This window comes from Pipistrellus hanaki, assembly GCF_964339955.1.
Source record: "Pipistrellus hanaki genome assembly, chromosome: X".
NCBI lineage: Eukaryota > Metazoa > Chordata > Mammalia > Chiroptera > Vespertilionidae > Pipistrellus > Pipistrellus hanaki.
This window is the reverse complement of record NC_140524.1, coordinates 82,455,449-82,477,107: the sequence shown is the minus strand read 5'-3', so window position 1 is coordinate 82,477,107 and position 21,659 is coordinate 82,455,449. Positions and strand designations below refer to the sequence as shown.

Below are 21,659 nucleotides of genomic sequence, written 5' to 3'. Positions count from 1 at the left end.
GAGAAATGTCTCTATTCCCAACTTTAAACAGCTTTAAAATTTTCATCTAACAGCCTAGATGATCCTGTCAGTGTCTTCATTATTGACAGTCACAGGGGCTTATTTTGCAGTCTTCAAATCATATATGACTGACATGGTAAATTGAAGGGACCACAAGACTATTTCAGCTCGAATCAAAAAGAACAATATATTCAAGGCTATTCTTATCAATGAAAATTGAAACACACAAAACAATGTACTGGGCTTTTAGTCTTATAAGCCCCCTTTTTAAATAGCTTCCTGACTTTTTGTAAAACCTCCATTTTTACCTTGGTTGATATTTTAATCATAGAATGCTTCATAAATTGATGGCTGTTAAATTAATGAATATGCCATTGACCTCATACAATTCAAATGTCTGATGGTGCAAGTGATACATTATGATTTTGCAGTATAACCATGTTTATTTCCAAATAGATTTATACCTCTAAGGATATGTATATTGAACTTTTCTTTCAGTTTCATGTCAGAAAAAAAAAATAACATTGCCTTAAGATCACCAAGGGGGTTAAATGAGGGGAGGAAATGGGATGTGAGACAGCTGCAATACATCTGTAATTCCTAGAATTTGTCAAGAACTATAATTTATTCACCTTTTAGAAGTTTAGACATTGTCACTGTGCTCTATGAAATGCTTAACACACTAAAAACTGATATGATATACCTTTAGCCAATTTACCTTAAAATATAACAAATGCCTCTCAATTTGTATGCAATGCAGCAACTGCATACTGCTTCCGCATAAGGGAGGGGAGTAGAAAGATTCATGCACCTTTAATACCAGTTTGAAAGTAATGATTACATTTACCTGCTGCAAAAAGCATGACGGCAACAGGTCTGTAGAAGCGCCTTCGAGATCCCACGCAGATAGAAATCAAACCCACCAGGAATGCAATGAGAATGATGGCAGCACCGCCCAAGAGTAAAGCCAGAGTAGCAATCTGCCAATCTAGAAAGAAAAACAGAAAAACACTGCTTTTAAGCAGTAAGTCTTCAAGGAATCAAGAGAACTATGCTCAGCAGCCTTCACCTTGCTGCTGCTAAACGGATGTTAATTTATTGCATGCTAAGCATCCTTTGGGATTTGGAATGTTTTGCAACAAAAATTATTATAAATGTCCTATATTAAACTCAGCAGAGTTTTTAGACCGGAGGTTTGCCATGCTTTTCTTCCAAGGATGCTATTTTAAGCATTCATGCTAAATTTGGTGCCCCCTCCATGACCTACTTTCCTTATTATTATTACATTTTCTATTGAACTCTATAAAGCTCAGAGATCTTAAGTACAAAAAGTAGATAACTTGATGAATTTTAATATGTAGTATATACCCAAGTAAATACCATCTAGATTAAGATAAGAATATTTCCATCACCCAGAAGGTTCTCTCATGCGCCTCCCCAGTCAATAACCACATCCCCACAGGCTACTGATGGGCATCTATCATATATCATATGGAAGCATTTTTCTTGTCTTTAAACTATATGTAAATGGTTTGAATTCTTTTATGCCTGGCTTTCAGGTTGGTTGTAGCAACAGTGCTTTTAAAAAAAATTGCTGTACTTTCTTAGAAAGCCTTTCTTCTCTCTCTCTCTCTCTCTCTCTCTCTCTCTCTCTCTCTCTCTCTCTCTCACTCACACACACTCACACACACACACCACCCAGTTTTTATTTGGATCCCTCCTCCCTTTCACAAAAACAACCCCCCAACTCCCCAGCAAATTAGCATTAGGGGGGTTTGTTGTTGTTTTTCCTCCCCTCTTTCATTTCATTGTAACCTTCCTTTTGTATTTACCAGCACAGGAATGGTTTCTGAAATTATGAATTTCCAGGGATCCAAAACGACCTCTCAACCGTTGATTAGCCCCTTTCTTCATTCATGCACACAGGCAATAGCATATACTGATTACTTACCATGTGCAGGCCCCTGCACATGGGCACTTTAAGAGTCTCTCATGCCCTGAGTGAAACATAAACCTCACTGAAATGCATTTTTCATTTCTTATAAAAGAAAGATGTAGAAATAGTATGACGGAAAACTGGCCTACTTTCCATTCCATAAGAAGAGCAAAATGTTCTCTATGAACAAACAATGTGAATAGATAAAAGCACTATCCAGCTTATTAGGAAGCATCACAGAAAATGATACTGGGGAGAACATTTCTCAGCAGGGGTTGTTTGGAAGTCCCACGCTGCTTCTGGCTCTCACTTTAATCTACGTGCAGGAAATGAAAACAGACTTTAATCCATGATTAAATTGCCATGTAGTCTATCCAAAGTCAAGAACTCATGATATTTGGATGCTGCACACTGAAATTATCTCTCTAGAAACCTTCCAAAGTGCACTCTTTGCTGCTGGAGTCTAAGAGATAAATGGAGGAACCTACAATATCCTATACTTAATTTATTTATATTTGTATACCCCTGCCTCAAGGGTCCTCTTCTATATCCTTTTCTAATAAATTCTGGATAATAACTGGCATTGAACTAGAATTTGCACTGTGTTCAGGAAATAACAAACAAACAAGGGAAAAACAGAACAAATCCACATTTTTAAAAATATAAAGATGAATCACAAAAGTAGAGAACATTTTTGCACACAAAAAAGTCATATAAATTCAAACAAAAGTATATCTGGCTTTCAACTAGAGTTAAAAGTATACCCATATTATGGCTTTATATTCGATAACAGCATGTAGCTATGAATTTAAAAAAAAGAATAATCTTAAATTTGGAAATCTCTAAATTTATTTTTAAAAGTTTATATACATAGCACAAATATTGCACTTTAACAAAACAGAAATCCTTATGAAAACATAAGTTGGAATTTCTGAGTAATAAATCAAATTTTTTAAATATATATTTTTGTTGATTTCAGTGAGGAAAGGAAAGGGAGAGAGAGAAACATCATGCACTTGACCTGAATAGAACCTGGAACCCTTCAGTATACAGGCTGATGCTCTATACATTGAGCCAAATCAGCTAGGGCATAAATCAATTTTTAATCTTATCAAACAAAGTGTTTGGGATACAAAGAAAATAATACTTTATCCATCCATCCATTTATCCATTCAGTTCTGGAGATTTTGTTTTAGGGAACCCATGCTGAATACTTTCTAGTTGTACTACTACTTTTATTTTATTTTATTGTTATTATTACAGATGTCTCCCGTTCCCCCCCACACACCCCTTTACCTTCCTCTTCTTAGCCTCTACCCACCCTCCAGTTCTTCCCACCCCTACTGCCTGTGTCCATGGGCTATGCATATCTCTCTATATATAAAAGGCTAATATGCTAAGTGCCTGACCATCTGACCGGTCGCTATGATGCACACTGACCACCAGGGGGCAGACACTCAAGGCAGGAGCCATGATGTGCACTGGCCATTTACAGAGTAATGGCACCATGGACCTGGCACCCACAAGCAACACTCGGCTTCCCCAAAGTAGGACACAGGCTCCAGCACCACCCCAAAGCAACAACCCACCAAATTGCAACCACCACTGCCAAGACCAAATGGCACAAAATGTGGCCCACACCACAGCCCAGCCTGGAAACAGTGGCTATGGGTGCCAGGTAATGACGTTATATAGCAATGCCCTGCTTCCACTCGCTAGCAACCAACCTCCTTGGAGTGTCTTCAGCCCAGAAACACAGGTGGAAACATTTTACACATTAACCAAATGTCTGTGAAGTGTTTTCTGTGCCTCATCTCATTTGATCCTCACAGAAGTTCTGGAGTAGGTAGATAGGAGACTCAGTGGAATCCTATTTTCTTTTCATTAGCTGGAAAACAGAGATTTAGAAATCGTAGAAACTTGACCTGACTGAAAAGAAGAAATGATGGACCTTGAAAATGACTTTAGCTTTTCTTACTGTGCAGAATATAGTCAAACACTGCTGCAGCTAAATATTTTACCCTTTGTTCTCCCTGTGTGATCTGCAATAATAATCTGCTTCATGTTGATATTTATTGCCGTGTTGCTCACAATTACATGAAAGAAAAGTTGGGGTGCTTCACTGGGCTAGAAAATGTTTAGCTAAGTCAGAAAGCAGGTCTAATTAAACAAGTTTATTCTATATCTATAAAAGGCTAAATTTAATCACACATGCATGATAAAGCTCTCCCTGGTGCCAATCACACACATGTGTTTTGACCTATTATTGTCAATCGTGAATTTGGTTGACACTTCTATTATAAAGAAAGGGTGAATAGTAATATTAAAACATCTATTCTAATTGATTTCCTTTCAATGTGCACGAATTTGTGCACTGGGCCACTAGTAAGTATGTAAGTTCTTTGGTTTATCTCTTCTTGTCTCCCCAATCCTCACGCTGAGGTGTGTCAGTTTGTTCCATGCCTCCATGCTTTGGTCTTATTATGTTGGTTAATTCATTTTGTTCATTAGATTTAACAAATAAGTATGATTATGTGACCCTTGTCTTTCTCATATTGGCTTATTTCACTTAGGATAATATTCTCCAGCTCCATCCATGTTGTTCCAAGGGGTAAAAGATCCCTCTATTTTACAGCTGCATAGTATTCCACTGTTTAAAAGGCCTACAGCTCTCCCCCACACCCCCGCCACACACACACTGTTTAAAAGGCCTACAGCCTTCGTTTTTTTTTTCTTTTCTTTTTCTTTTTTTTTCTATCACTCATCTATTGATGCCCACTAGAGCTGTTTCCAAATCTTAGCTATTGTAAATAATGCTGCAATGAACATAGAGATACATATTCTTTATGATTGGTGGTTTGGGATTTTTAGGGTATATTCCTAGAAATGGGATCACTGGATCAAATGGAAGTTCCCTTCTAAGTTTTTTCAGGTACTACAGTGGCTGTACCAATCTGCAGTCCTACCAAAAGTAAACTAGTATTTCCTTTTCTCCACATTCTGGTCAGCACTTGATGTTTGTTGATTTTTTGATAATAGCCATTCTGACAGGCGTGAAGTGATATCTCATTGTGGTTTTAATTTGCATTGCTCTGATGATTAATGACTTTGAGAACTTTTTCATATGTCTCTTGGCCATTTCCCACTTTTCTGAGAGGTTTTAATAAAAAAAAGGGTGCTGAATTTTGTCAAATGCTTTTTCTTCATCTATTGATGTGATCATGTAATTTTTTTTGTCTTTCAATTTGTTTATGTGATGTATCAAACTTATTGATTTGCAAATATTGTACCAGCCTTGCATCCCCAGAATCTATCCTACTCGATCATGGTGTATGATCTTTTTAATATACTAGAAGCCCAGTGCACAAAATTCATGCACAGGGGGTTGTCCCTCAGCCTAGCCTGCATTGTCTCCAATCTGAGACCTCTCGAAGGATGTCCAACTTCCCATTTAGACCCAATCCTGGTGGTGGGATTGGGCCAAAACGGGCAGTTGGACATCCCTCTTACAGTCCAGAACTGCTGGCTCCCAACTGCTTGCCTGCTTGCCTTTCTGATTTCCCCTAACTGCTTCTCCCTGCCAGCCTGATCATTCCCTAACCACTCCCCTGCCAACCTGATGATGTCTAACTGCTCCCCTGCCAGCCTGTTTGCTCCCAACTTCCCTCTTCTGCCAGCCTGGTCACCCCTAACTGCCCTCCCCTGCAGGTTTAATCGCTCCCAACTGCCCTCCCTTGCAGGCCTGATCTCTCCCAACTACCTTCCACTGCTGGCCATCTTGTGGTGGCCATCTTGTGTTCACATGGGGGCATGATCTTTGACCACATGGGGGCACCCATCTTGTGTTTGGAGTGATGGTCAATCTGCATATTACTCTTTTATTAGATAGGATAGAGGCCTGGTGCAAGTACAGGGGCTAACTGGTTTGCCCTGAAGGGTATCCCAGATCAGGGTGGGGGTTCCCTTGGGGTGTGGGGCAGCCTGGGTGAGGGGTCCATGGTGGTTTGCAGGCTGGCCATGCCCCCGGCAACCCAAGTGAAGGCCCTGGTATTTGGAATTTATTTATATTCTACAATTGAAACTTTGTAGCCTGGAGCACAGCCAAGCCTTCTGCTAGCTCAGTGGCAGCAGCCATTTCTATTGGGATTTATTTCTCTTCTATAATTGAAACTTTGTAGCCTTAAGCAGAGGTCTGGGCCAGCCAGGGTGTGTGGAAAGCTTGGCTTCCTCCATCACTGGGGAAACCCAAGCTTCCCGCCTGCTTTCTGTGGCTGTACCCATTTTGGCTTGGTTAATTTGCATATTTTCTCCTGATTGGCTGGTGGATGTGGTTTGTGGATGTAGTGGAGTTAATTTGCATATTTCTCTTTTGTTAGATAAGATTGCTGGATCCTATTTGCTAATATGTTGTTGAGGATTTTAGAGTCTGTGTTCATCAGGGATATTGGCCTGTGATTTTCTTTCTTTGTAGTGCTTTTATCTGGTTTTAGAATTTGGATAAGGCTGGCCTCATAAAACGAGCTTAGAAGTGTTCCTTCCTCTTGAATTTTTGGGAATAATTTGAGGATAAATGTTAGTTCTTTTTTGGTAAAATTCTCCTGTAAATCTAACCAGTCCAGGACTTTTATTTGCAGGGAGTTTTTAAATTACTAGTTCTTTGGTTGATCTCTTCTTACCCACCTCCACCTTCTGTCTGAAATTCAACAGTCTGTTCCATGTTTCTATGTCTCTGGATCTATTTTGTTCAACAGTTTATTTTGTTCATCAGATTTGGTAGACTGGCTTTGATCCTCCGAGTGTAGTTTGCTGACCCCTGGACTAGACTTTATGTACCATTTTAAATGTCAAACTTTTTTCTAGGTAAAGGTCTCTCAGACAACAATAAATTCATAATGAAGTTGATTTGATAAATGAATTATACAGGAGTACAAAGTGATAGTTTTCCAATTTAGCAAGAGAAGACTGTAAAAAATCTCAGATAACATTGAACTTCCTTAAAATAATAATACTTTATTCCATATGGAACACCACATGAAATGCAATAGAAGCTGCCAGGAGACTAACAATTACTAAAAGGGCCCAGAACCTAATTAGAAAGCGAAACTCTTCTATCACAGAAAATAGTTCTGAAAAGTAAATGAATACACTGAGTTCTGATTTTCTTCTAAATGTCCTATATTTATTTTTAGTACTAAGGGTTGTAGCTAATGAGAAAGTCCCTCTGGACATAAAGTAAAAAAGGCATGTCACCAGCACCACCACCTTTGTGATACTGCTACACTTCTCTTTGGTCCAAAACCATAGATAGGCCTCCTAAAACAGAAAAGCCATTTTATTTTCCAAGAAAGAATAGAATTGGGCCATGTTTGCCACTCTCCTGGCTAGAGGCTGGGGCTCAGACTTGAAGTATTGAGGCTTTATCTCTGGTGGACTGTGCCAAGTTTGGGGATTGTTGTCATTATATCCAGTTGGAATGATTCACTCAGGCAGGTTGCCCAGGACCAAAGCTCTTAACTCGCTGACCAGATGAGCATCCATCAGGAAGCCGAAAGAGTGGTTCGATATGGCTATCGCAGTCAAAGAAGCCTCGGGCACTTTTCAAGGTTCAGCACTATCCATTTTGGAGCTGCGAACATGCTTATGCTGGTGTGTCTCTTTCAGTAAACAACTAGAATCCATTGTCCAAATATTAGGACCTGTCTTACAGGTGAGCTAAAGTTAGGGACTATGTAGATCGGCTTGATACCATTTCCCTCTTTATTATCGAACAAGATTAGAATATGGGGAATTTAAAAATGAAAAATACTTTTATAGATACCTACTAATTACCATTAAAGTAATAGGCTAGAATTTCTGTTTACCAATATTTACTTATCTACCAAATATAGATCTGAAATGAAATATATACACATATATATAGTGTATAACAAAATATATATAATATTTTGTTATATACTATAGGATGAGCAATCTATAATGATATAATAAAGACTAGAAAACTTGTATCTACACTACTGGTTTTTCCATCACATTTGCATGGCAGAAATACTTACTATCCCATATTCAGTGTTGGCATAACAAATTAAAATGTCATAAAATTCTTAATTTTCAACCCCATTTCTTTAAAAAATCATATTTTAAGTTCTCATAATTGGTGAATTTCTATATCAATCTTCGTGTCCTAATTTTATAGTCCTCACAGTATTTAGTCAGATGAAGTGTTAAAAGTCCTTAGAGATTTATTACTCTGCATTAGTTTTACACATTTCTATAAATGATATACTTCTAGTGAAGTGGGGCAGTGAACAGAAATAAGCTCTGCAGAACATCAATGGCTATGGTGCTGTTTTACAAAGTGCACTGCTCTGCACAATTAAAGCTGGTTCAATGGCAGGCCAGCTGATTTGAAATCTGAGCTTTGTTTCTAAGACCTGAGAGAACAAGTGAAAATTAGTTTTGAGGGGAAAAAAAAAAAAATATATATATATAGTCCATAAACCTATGAGGGCTCAAATGTACTGGGAGGAATGTTCTGGATCCAGAAATCCACCTGGAAAAGAGGCTGTCATCATATATATCAAGTTCCAATTGAGGGTATTTTGGCAAAATTGACACAGTGGGCGCATTGGAGGTATGGAAACTGCACCTAGGGAAGCCAAGACTCAAGATAAGTTTGCATTTCTCCAGTAGTGATTTCTCTAACAGAAAAAAAAGGGGGGGACCCATGAATGAATATATATATATATATATATATATATATATATATATATATATATATATAATACTCTTATATGTTATACTTTGCTCGGTAGTTACAGAACAAAATTGAGCAGTCCTTTTGTCATAATGAGGGGAGCAGAGGCAGAGTTTGCCACTACAAAACACACCCTTTTTTTTGGGGGGGGGGGGGGACTATTGATTATTTTAAACTGAATATTTTTAAGAAACAAAAAACTCAGGAAACAACTTAGACCTCCCCCCTAACTGCCTAAAAGAATTTAGGTAGAAGACCTGCTCCAGGAAGTGAGCTATCTTCAGAGATAACTACACTTTGATCCAGTGGGTGACAGACAGGGAGGCACCTAGCAAGGCCCTTCCTTGACTAAATCTTCTAGGTGCCCCACTGTTAAAGTTGGCTCAGCAAACTTTTGTTTACCAAACATTTGCTTTTCATCTCCATGTGAACTGCCTTCTCCTCTTTGAAGTCCAACCACTACAGTACTTATCCTTAGTTCCAGAATGGCATATAAACCTCAACCTCCCTATTTGTCCTAGGGCTCCATATTCTTAAAGAACCACCATGAACACATAGATAAGGAATTTGGTTATTTTTTTCCTGTTAATCTGTCTCATGTCAATTTAAATCTTAGGCCAATTTAGATTTGCAGCCCCTCCACACCCCACAATAAAATCAAGTCCAAAATTAATATGCAACACAGGAACTAAATTCAAACCAGCTTTCAAGGTATTTTTATTAGCTGGCACCAGCATTTCCAATGTTTACAAATGCTTTCGTATTCTACAGAATTGTGCAGACTTATTTTACAGTCTCACATGACACAGTTTTGAAACTGCCACTGCATTATGAAAATTCTATTGGCCACATATAACTGCCAAGTCGGAGAATTCCCATTCCCTTGGGGAGCTCATGGTCAAAATTTACTTGTGATTTTTAGGAAAGGCAAAATCTTTTAAAAAATATTTTATTGATTTTTTTACAGAGAGGAAGGGAGAAGGATAGAGTTAGAAACATCAATGAGAGAGAAACATTGATCAGCTGGCTCTTGTACACCCCCCACCGGAGATGTGCCTGCAACCAAGGTACATGCCCTTGACTAGAATCAAACCTGGGACCCTTGAGTCCGTAGGCTGATGCTTTATCCACTGAGCCAAACTGGTTAGGGCAAGAAAGGCAAAATCTTGAAGATGATAAATTTTCCACACTTATGGAGCCAAGGTTAATGCACCACACCAGTACCTAAAGCTTTCCTTAATCCATTTCATTTCAAAACCTTGAACTTGTCAAAAGCTGACTAATTTATTTATTTCTGTAGATACTGCTTATAAGCTGAGATTAGTTCTACTGCATATAAGTCCCTAAGCACACAATTGCCACTTTTTTTTAAAGCATATTAGATATAATTAAAAATAATGAGGAAGCCAATTTTAACCAGTTCAGGTGTGGTAGTATTTCCCTAAATGTATTCTAATATCTTAATGCATGGTTCTCACTTTTCTATATAACAAATTAAAATAATATCGATTTTTAGTGATTTTTTAATCCTCCTCCAAAGATATGTTTTTATTGATTTTTAGAGAGGAGGGTGGGGAGAGAAAGAGAAACAATGATGTGAGAAACATAGATCCCTTGCCTCCCATACACGCCCCAACCAGGGGATCAAATCTGCAAACTTTTGGTGTGTGGATGACACTCCAACCAACTGAGCCACTGGGCCAGGACTGATTTTTAATAATATTTGTTATCACATTCAAATTTGCCAGACATGCACTTATGTTTTCACTTCTGAATTCCCCAAAAGGAGATTATATGAATCAAAATGACATCCATGACTGCAATCAAACTCATTCACTATTCAACCTATCATCTTGTCACCACTTCACATGAGGTTCACCTACTAGCTCTCCCCAATTCATCCATGTGGACTGGATCATTTCACTCAACTCCTGCAATATTCACTTCTTCTAAATACCTTTATTTATGTGTAAGACACGTTTTGAGCAAAACATTTAAATTTATTTTAGTTATATTGGTGAGAATTCAGAAAGCAAATACAGTATTCCTAATTCAATTTTGTCATCAGAAATTGGAAGTATTGGGATGGTTTATGGTTTAAGGGGGAAAAGAAGCTCAGTTACAGAAAAACATTTTAAACCCATATTCCCCAAGATATCCATCTCTTCACTGAAGACTGTGTCTTTTCCCCAACTAGATCACATGGACAGAAATTATGGCATTTAATTATTTTCATCAAATGTAATGTAAAAATTTATTTTGAGGTTAATACTACATCCTTGTAAGTTTGGAGAGTAAGGCATTGATTCATATATGGAGAATAAATCAAAATGGTGCTATTATTTTGTGCAAAAGGAACACAGAAATATTTCTGGAGCTATAAAATGACATAATTAACTTTTTAAAGTTAGTCTGCATGTGGTAAATGAAGCAGAACACCAAACCGTTATCGAGGGAGTTTAAACTTTGTTGTTGTTTTTTTGTTTTTGTTTTTGTTTTTTTTTTTGCTACATTGCATTTTGACCTAAATCCGTCAGTGTTGCATTAATTTTCCATTATCCCATGAGTTGGAGAGACAAAGACAGCAAAAATAAACAAACAAACAAACAAATACATAAATAAATAGGATTCCAATTTCAATAACTAAAATGACCACCTCTTTTTCAATTTAAAAAATATATATATTTTATTGATTTTTTTACAGAGAGGAAGAGAGAGAGATAAGAGAGCTAGAAATGTCGATGACAGAGAAACATCGACCAGCTGCCTCTTGCACACCCCCTACTGGGGATGTGCCCGCAACCAAGGTACATGCCCCTGACCAGAATTGAACCTGGGACCTTTCAGTCCTAAGAGGATGCTCTACCACTGAGCCAAACCGGTTTCGGCAACCACCTCTTTTTCAAACAACTACGATATTAGCAAAACTAACATTCTTCATGTTCAAACAAGTATTTAAGGTAAGCAATGCTGTCTTTTATAAAATGATCAACAATATAGACACTACATGCACTGGACTGCACAAAGTGAAGTGATATAGCAGAGAAGCACCTATTTTACATACCCAGGTTAATCAAATTATAAACAATAGAATTTAGAGTCCTACTCTTTAGCTCATTTATGGATTAAAAAAATATGTCAAAAGTACAGTCCCAACCTAATTTCAAGCACATAAATGACTTGGGTAACCATCTAAATTAGTAATGCAACAAACTCAAATGACCAAAGTGCAGATTAATTTTGCCAAAATTTTGGAAAATTCTGGTTGCCCAAAAGCACCAAATAGGTTATTAATTTTCAATCCATGACACTTTTGTTCAAGCCCTTTGAGTTGCTTTGTACTGATGTTAGAATCAACAAAGCAGCATTTTAGTTACTTCACTGACTTCTATCTTAGGAAATTTGGTGGAAATGCAATTTATCATCTAAATACCATAGCATATGGGATTTTTACCCAAAATAAAATGATTGTATACAGAGCTTAGTGAAGAGCCTTGCTATTAAATCAAATTTCAGTATTTTGACAAAAGGAAAGTCACAATCACTGCTAATGACTGCTGTTTCTTCCAATGCACTATATTAGAACACTTTTCATTAGCATTTGGTAATAATTAATATTACCTAATGGCTACAGGTATTTCTCAATAGTCATTTAAAATCATAGTACTTCTATAAAGTTGTGATGAGTCTGTTACACTGAACATTAATCATTCTTTAGAAAAAAAATAAGAAGGTGACAATTGGAAAACTTGGCTATTTTGAAAAGCAGGAAGAAAAACCACGCTAGGAATAGGAGGGTTAATCTTCCTCTAAGAAACTAAATAGCTTTTGTGATGGATTTATGGTAGCTCATAACAATCAAAGAGAAGACAGACGGACAGTCACCCACGATGAGTATTAAAACACCCCCTTAGTAAATAAATATGGAAGGATAAATTTGGCAAGCTACTGCCCTACCAGTTCCCTGTTAGCAAGCTTCTTTAGATGAGATCCCTTATATCCTCCTGCAGAAGTCAAACTTAAATATCCTCCTTTCCAGAACTTTGCACATTTATATTATTTCATTAATTTGCTTCAATCATCACCTTACCACCTACCAGCACAGTGACACAGAACTGACTGGTTGACTTTGTACCAGGATAATTCCTACTCTCTGCTAGGAAATCAATGAATATATGTTGGTAAGTTAACTCCTTGGGTACATATGAGAAGACAGGAAAGAGGGGAGAAGTCATTTCTGTCTCTAAGTCACCTAATGGTGCTAGGAATAAACTTCAAGTTGCATTCACAAAGCTCTATGGCAGCATTTTGAGGAACATCTGGTTTAGGGATCTTAAACATGACAGCAATAGAATCTTCTTTGATGGAAATTTGAGTTCTTTTGTGGGTGTTCCTTTCTATGCACAGAGAACATGTGACTCAGAGGTCCTGACTTCTATTTTTTACCATCTTTTTGAAAAGACAGAATCAGTATTTGTGACATTATCTTGAAACATGGCTCAATAAATGATCATTTTAAACCTCAAAAGTTAATAAGCTAGTAGAGACAAAAATTATCTCCCAGATGTTTTTGTCCTTGTTCTTTGGGAACCATGGTACCATATTTTTTGTAGGATTTTTTTTAAATATGAGTCTTTGGTGCCAAAGGCAAGATTACAGTAGAATAGAAAACTGATGATCTACTTATATTTCAAAATCCCATACAAATATAGGAGCAAAAAAAGGTAAGGAAAGATATCTTTGTCTAATTTTTAAGGGAGATGATCCAATACTTTGACAAGACTGGTAATGACTTAAATGTCAGTAATTTTGACATGTGATAATGAAATTCTGCTCAAGGGAAAATCAGTCTCTGTTGATAGATAAGAGTATCTTTTTTAAAAAATAAAGACAAAATGTAGTAATAAGTTGATACAGTAAAATTTATATCCATTTAATCTATTTAAGAAGCTTACATGGCTGGCTTCCACATCTTTTTGGAATTACTTTTCAACTTAAAATTAAGTAGCTGTTTATGGAGAAACCAAAAGAAAAACATCTGTTGATTTTTAAGACTAGCCATGGTAACACTGTAAATTTGGTGATAATAAACATCAAAAACTTAACTAACTTATCAATATAAGAGTATTTGAAGACTCTAAATCCTATGTGAAATCAAATTTTGGATGATAACCTTTTAAGAGGTAGATGTTGCCCTAGCCAGATGGATGTATCCTATACACCAAAAAGGTTGCAAGGTTGATTTCCAGTTAGGGCACATCCCTAGGTTGCAGGTTTGATCCTGGGTTGGGGCATATATGGGAGGGAGACAACGAATCGATGTTTCTCTCTCACACTAATGTTTCTCTCTCTCTTCCTCTCTCTGAAATCAATCAACATACCCTTAGATGAGGATTTTTTTTAAGTGGACATCTATTTCCTGTGGAGCCTTAACTTCTTCACCCAAAATTCCATACATGATTGTAAGCAACAATCCTTCAAGCAGTGAGAGAATTATCTGAAATATTAAAGGAAATTTTGAAAACTGAGCCTGCAAAAAATACTACAGCTACAACTACAATCTCCCTATTGGATCTTTAACATTGTACCTTGACTAATTTTTCTTAATATTTGCAATCAATTTGATTGGGCAGAATTATTTTAAAAATCTTTTCTTCTCCAAATGTGCTATGGTTCTTTGACTCAGTATATGGGTAGTTATTAGACAAAGAATTATGTTACTTATTTATTTTTTAAAAAGTAAACAGCCTTAGCTGTCTTGGCTCAGTGGATAGAACATCAGCCTGCAGGTTCAATTGTGGCCAAGGGCACATGTCTGGGTTGCAGGCTTGGTCCCAGTAAGGGGCATGCAGGAGGCAGCCAATCAATGATTCTCTCTCATCATTGATGTTTCTCTCTCTCCCTCTCCCTTCCTGTCTGAAATAAATAAAGAAATATATTTTTAAAATAATAAATTAATAAATAGCAAACAAAAAACAACTCTGCAACTCCAGTATCTTTCAAGCGCTACAAGACTTGGCTCCTGTATGGAATTTTAATGTTTTAGTATTTGTTTATAAGCATCTTATCAGACTCACAAAACTGTTTTAAAAAATATTAAAATTTTATCATGCAACATGAAGCAGCAGGTTACAGTCCAGATTCTTAAGTCAGTTTGAGCCTTAGTCATTTGAGACTGTAAATCAAAGATGACCTAAGGTTATACAGAGAGAAAGAGTTCTCTATTTGTGGACAGCTTAGGTTCTTGAGTTCATTTAATTCCAAATCCAAAGTAACTGCCTACAAGTGACCAATCATTAAATCAACGTGTTGGTTCAGGGTAGTTTTTGACCTCACCAGACATTATTTACATAATCTGTTCAAAGTTCTTAAGAAGAGAAGCTATGTAGTTAGTTGTCTTTGTTCTTTTAAGGCAATACAGAATGCAGGATCAAATAAAGAATCCAAGATCAAAATATATGCTGTAAATGTGGCCCCACAGCATATCCTATCCTGCATGCTGTATAGGATATGTGACATTGTTGTCAATCCATCAAGAGGTGAAGTCCAACTGTCCTCCCCTGGAATCTGGGCTGGCCATATGGCTCCTCTGTGATGATCCAGGCTAGTTCAGACAGAGCCTGTTTCTCTTGGGACCCTGGCCCTGAACAAACACACTCATCCGGTAACAAGTCAAATTACCTGAGACCACCGCGCTAGAAAAGCCAGTCCCAGCTTAATCCAGTCTTCCAGCCATTCCCATCAAGGTGCCAACCCCAGGAAAACCATTTGGAAGAGGATCCTGTAGTTCTAGATCTTTTACTTCCCAGACATTCGAGTCATCCTCCGCTATGGCCCCATTAATTCTGGAGCAGAGACAAGCCATCGTCATAATGCCCTATCTGAATCCCTGACCCAAAGAAGTCATGAGCACAGTAAAATAATTATTTTACATTACTAACTTTAGGGGTGATTTGTTTCCCAGCATTTGTAACTGGAACACTATTAGAGAAACCCTGTCTCTACCACTGACTGAAAACTTCATAAACTTACAAAAATCCCTGGTCTCTTCAAACAATATAGGGATAGCATTCACTACAGTGCAAGTTTATTGTGACCTTGGGAATACTTGAGATGTCTGGCCAGTAAGAGTACTGAATAAAAGGCAGCTTTTATTTGTGATCATGATCTATCTACCAAGAGCACTATTAAATGCTAGGTAATGCATATCAAAATTTAAATTTGAAACTCACAATGGACTTCATTGTTTAATGAAAAGAAAATGTGCCCCTTAAGGGGGAAAAAGTCCTTAATTATTGAAAAAAAATTACCTTGGGTTGTTTTTCTGAATATATACAAGAAGAAACATAACCTTAATGAGCATATACTTTTGTATATTTAAGCGTTACAAAAACTATTTAAAGACATTAAGTTGTATAAGATCACGTGATTGTTAAGTGGCCAATTTCAGGGCATTTTGAAACCAAAGCCTCATGTATTCTTATAAGACTACTCCACCTTCCTACAGGATCATGTTTTAATTTGGCATAATTCATATAGAAGTTTACTGTGATATTTAGGTAATGTATTCAGGGACTTATTTTGAAGCACTGATAATCCTTTTCACTAATATATCTAGTAGCACTGGATGTGTATTATGGTCTGGCTGAGTAGACTTACTATTAAACAGAAACTTAAAAGAAATTCCTAAACGGTACTCCTGACAGGATGCTAAGTCTATTGCTTAATATATGTTTTTGATTGTTTTGAAATATTTCATGAAAGACCAGGCTTCTCACACACCCATCAAATCCCTTAGCTGACAAAGATGGATCTAAATGGCTCCCTGGAGATTACAATCCTTCTATAAATGTGAGCAAAAAAAGGAATTATATCTTCCCACAAATTAAAATGTCCTTTGTAAAAGTCAATTTAAGGAATTTGCAATTTTTTAAATTTTTTTTATTTTTCCTATCACCACTTATCCCCTTTATGTCTTCTTTCACTTCCACCCTCCCTAATTACCCCAGAGTCCATGTCCATGAGTTCTCTTTTTTCTTGTTTGCTCAATCCCTCCAGACCCATTATCCTCCCAAATCTTAGGAGATATTAAAAGAAAATCATCATGAAGATCTTGACATATGTTATACTTGGTTTTCCATGGTTTATTACTTGAGAAAGTTTTGGTGCTAAGTGCTGCTCTTTGCATTTTTCCATAAATCTGAGCTGTGTAGGTTAAAAAAAAAACAACAGCATTTGTTCTACTTATATTCTTTCACAGGAATCCGGAAGAAGGTATAACTGTTGTGACCTCCAGGCTTGCAGAGCTATTTGTAAACATGCATCAATATCAACTCATTTTAAGCAACAAACTGAACCTTCCTTCCCTGGAGTAAACTCTATTATGAGCTTTCCCAATGAAACATTGTTTTCCAATTAAGGTATGGATTTAAAATATGCACATATGATATCTCTCTGAACTCAGAATCACAGTATTTCAGATTTTCTAAGATCTGCAGGTATTTAGGCATTTTGGTTTATCTTAAACTACCAGTGAAGGTAAGTTTTCTTATGCCCTTTAAAGTGGATTTTTATATTACCTTTTTAAAAAGTGAGCTACATAAAAAGCACTCTTAAAAGAACCACTTGTCAACTGAAAATAATAATATTCACCTGTTATTAGCCTATGGTGCACTGTCATTTCAAAACTGCTGGTGACTCATGTTACAAATGCAGCTATTTTTAAGACAGAGTAGGAATGATGTGAACAATATTCCTTGAAAAGCCACTAACTATTTGATCAAGTATTTTGCAGATGGAAAAATGGATATACTTGTTATATCCCAAAATTACTCTCAGTAAAATGTGTTCATTTGGCCATCTGAGTGTCCTTGCTTTTTTGCATAGTTAACAAATCACATTAACAGCAAAACAATAAAACAAAACAAAACAATTTGCTTTACATGAAATAGCTACATATTTATGAATCTTAAAGGAGAAATGTAAAACCACCCTAGAGGTTATACAGCACATTTGATATCAAGTTCAGGGCAGCAGCATTCTGTATACACTTCAGTAATCCTATTTATAGATAGGATTCTCCTGTAATTGCTATTGCTGTGAAGCCTTCTCTATATTCTTTTTTTAAAAGTTATTAAAATTAAATGTGACTAAGCAAAAGTCAAAACATAACTACCATTTAAAAAAAACAAGACTAAACATGAACTCAAAGCATTTATGAAAAGCCAAAATCTGTAGTGGGGAAAACTATCCTTAGAAAGAAAAATTCTATGGCCAGCAGCCATGTGAGTACTACTGATTCCAAACTTCCTAACAAGCATACTCTATTATTTCTTTGTTTTCACCACAAATGGCAGGCGATTAGCCGTTTTCTCATTTGTGGAAAACTTAAATCTTAAAATAATGCCCAGACTGTCCTCCAATACACTGAATTGGGACACAGGAGAAGAGCATCAGTGCTGATTGACACGGGGATTACTGGTTCCTACTAGAAGTGCTGACGCAACCTTCAACACGTCAGGACACAAAAGGCATGCTTCTGCTTTGGCTTAGAATCATAAAGCAGGTTATAAGCAGCAAACGATGTATATTTGGTACCAAACTGAAAACGCAGCTTTAAAAGTAATGGCTGAGGAGAAAGTTTCTGTAGAAATTGGGCCTAAGTAGAACAGATTGTTGTCAGTAGAAACATTCCTGAAATTTCCCTTCTTTAAATACAAGCTGGCCTCTTCACGGCAGTTTTAATTCTAATTAAGATAAAGGTTTTTAATTAAGCCCTGAAGATCCTGGTAAAGGGCCTTCTGTAAAACTGTCCTTGCTGGTTCCACCAGGGGTAATTCATTTTGAAAGACAATGAAGTGGATCTATTAAAATATTCAGAGAAAATATTTCTCCCCCTGCTTTCTGTTACTCCACAGAGCAAACAGACTAAGAAAAGCTGCTGGCCCTTTAGAACATTCAAGAAGAGCACTGTTCATTTTAAATTCAACTTTCCCCCTTCGTTTCAAAACACCACCGGTGGATACAGGCTTTAAGTCCACAGAACACTGGAAGAAAACTGATTCTGTAAAGTGGGAGCTTGAGCAATTTTCCATATTGTTTCATTCCTCTCCACTCACATACACACCACCTTTGGGAGAAAAAAAGGAACTGCTACCGTACTACATAAAGAAAGCCAACAACTTGTTTCAGATAACCTTAAAAATGCCATCTCTACTCCCCACCCTACCCCCATTTGCTTACAAAGTATACTTTTTCTAGGATGAAAACTATTTGGGCAGCAAAATAAAACTAAAGCTGATTTTCAGGAACCCAAACAGAAGTCAACGCTGGTGCGTGAGTTTCAACATGAGGGCAGAATAACGAGTTGAGGGAAAACATCAGAAACTGTACCTGCCTTTGATTTTTACCTTTGCCTGGTGCTATTATCACTATTTTTGCATTAAGCTCTGTTCTCCCTGCTTCCTGGCTTGGAGAGGGGAAAAGAGGAAAAGATAATGAGTGTGGAGGCAATTAAGGAGAGATTAGCCAGCCCTGCATACTGCTCCACAAAATGAGCTGGCTTCTCCCCACACCCTTGCATTCCTGGCCAAGAGAAAGGGATTTCTGGGCCTGAAAAGAAAATGGGACTTTAAGCTGGTTTCTCTAACCTCGCTGAAAAGTCTTCAGACAATCAGGGGGCTATTATTTGAGGAGACAGTGGGAAAGGGGCAAAAGATTCCAGTTGCTAAGGAGACACACTGAAGCTGGCATTCCTACATAAATTTCCATTTCTATTGAAGAGGAGAAAGAAAAGATATTTCGCCCAAAGTTTATTTGGATCCCCTGGTTACTGAAGAAAGGCATTTTACCAACTTATTTCATCTTTAGTTGTAAACAACCAACCCTGAAAGAATGAAAGGCCTAAATGTTGACCTCCTGCTGCCAGCCAGTCCCCTCCACAGTGAATTAAGTAACAAAACCAAAACCCCTCCATGGAAATTTTGAGGAACTATCAAAGAAAAGGCCTTTTGTAAACAGAAAAAATCAATTTTATGGCCCAAACTTAACAAAGTGAACTAATCTCTCTTCTAACAAGAAACCAAAGACAAAAGTCAATCGGATTCTTGTGGATGTTTTATTTCAACTTTCTTGGAACTGGAAACGTTTCCAACAAAGCTTTATAAATAGTCCCAAAGACATGAATCTGGCACGAAGGAATTTAATGAGTTTTTCAGGGGTGCGTTTTAAATGCAGAAAAATCACAGGCAGATCCTCTCTCTTTATTCCCCTTTCCCTGTATGGACACCAGCTGAAAAATCAAGATTAGCAAGGAAAAAGGGTTTGCAGCAAGACATCGTAAATTGGCAGATTTCTGCTAAGGGCTTAACTGGGGTACAGGGGAAGGCAACTGGGAATCAAGGAGAGAATAAAGCAGTAAAGCCCCCATGGGGCCGGTAGCCCGAGTAACTACCTTTGTCTCCAACCCCCTATCTTTCCATTTGCAGCTTTCAGTGCGGGCTGAAAAGGATACCCGGTCCCAGGCTTTTGTGAATAGTTCATGAAGAGAAAAGAAAGGAAGGTCTGGAGGAGAGAGGAGGTTCTTGGACTGGGAAAGAAGGCAACTCACAACCAAGGGCAGTGTCACCATAAAAGGAAAAGAAATTAAGCCTGTCCCTCTCCCAACTCTTAACATCCCTCAAAAATGTCAGAAAATAGAAAGTCCGAACCTAAACTTGGGGGGAAAGCCAGATAAAGTGCAGACAAGGCGGAAACGCGGGCACTAAGAAAGAGGTAAACTCGGGCGGTTTCCCGCGGAGAGAGAGGAGGGAGAACAGAGCGAAGAAAACCGAGAGAAAACCCAGGGCATCCCAGTGGAGTTGGGGCATTTTTGCTTTTCCCTTTGAAAGGGGGCGAGGAATGCACACACACACAGGGTTCTCGCCTTAAAGGATAACAATGACCCCAAAGAGCATGCATGTTACTCCAGAGCCTGAGGAATGACCACGGGAGGAGGGTGGAGGGCGCGGGACATCGCATTGGATGTCTGTGGCGACTAGGACCAGGGAGAGGGCAGGGGTGGGCATCCGAGGATCCGTGTAGGGGCTAGGATGGAGCGGGGCGGACAAGGGCAGGGGACACAGAAAGTGCGGGGGAGAGGCGGTGGCGGTCCGGGAAGAGGGGCGCGGGGCAGCGCAGGGCGGGAGGAAGGGATCAGGGCGCGCCAGGCCCTTACCGCTGCTGAGCGTGGACTCGCAGTGCCAGCTGTCCAAGCTGGCGGGCTTCCGGCAGGACTCCCACAGGGACAGGTAGTACTGGTGATCGGCCGTCACCCAGGCTGGGCTCAGCACGGCGCCCAGGTCCAGACACAGCGCCAGAAAGATGCACACCAGCCCGACCAGCTTCAGCGGGGTTAGCACCGACACGCGCACCTCCTCCATGCCGTTGCCCGCTGAAGCCATGCCCCGGGCGCCGCAGTTAGCCGGCCCGCCTGGAGGCGAGGACGCCAGGCGGGTCCGGAGGGTTGGGTTCCGGACCTTCCTCGAAAGGAAGCAGAGGCTCGGCCGGGCGCGTGGGAACTCGCTCCCTCGGGGTTCCGCGCCCCCCGCAGCCTCGAACTTGATGTGCGGAGGTAGCGGGCCGAGGCGGAGGTCTCGGGAACACCGATCCTACGGATCCCACCGAGAACCTTCGCCACCAAACCCGCGCCTCGATCTGCCCGCGCCTGATCCGGTGCCCGCTCCTCCCCGGCGAAGCCCCGCTAGCTCCGCCCCGGCCCCGCCCCTGCTGTGGGAGGCGGTGCCGAGTGGGGCGGGGCGGTGGCTGCACTTGGGCAGTGTCAGGCTCTGGCTCTCAACTAACAGAGCCGGATGGTAGCTTGCTCCTGCCCCGCCTCTGGCCAATGCCTGCGGAGCGGGTCCCCATTCTCTGCCCCTCTCAAGCAGCTCGGGAAGAGCGATTCCTCTTCCAGGCTTCCGCGCGCAGAACCAG

At 38.9% G+C, this 21,659-nt stretch overlaps 1 protein-coding gene across 1 annotated transcript in view; it reads right to left on the bottom strand.

The window, feature by feature from the left end:
• Positions 1-21,416, bottom strand: part of TMEM47 (transmembrane protein 47) — a 34,755-nt gene extending 13,339 nt beyond the window's left edge. The window contains exons 1-2 of the mRNA XM_084869773.1: positions 20,905-21,416; positions 848-988 (exon numbers count right to left, since the gene is read on the bottom strand). Coding sequence (XP_084725899.1) covers positions 848-988; positions 20,905-21,130 — 367 coding nt within the window. The 5' untranslated portion in view covers positions 21,131-21,416. The remainder of the gene's footprint in view (positions 1-847; positions 989-20,904) is intronic.
• Positions 21,417-21,659: the final 243 nt, after the last annotated feature.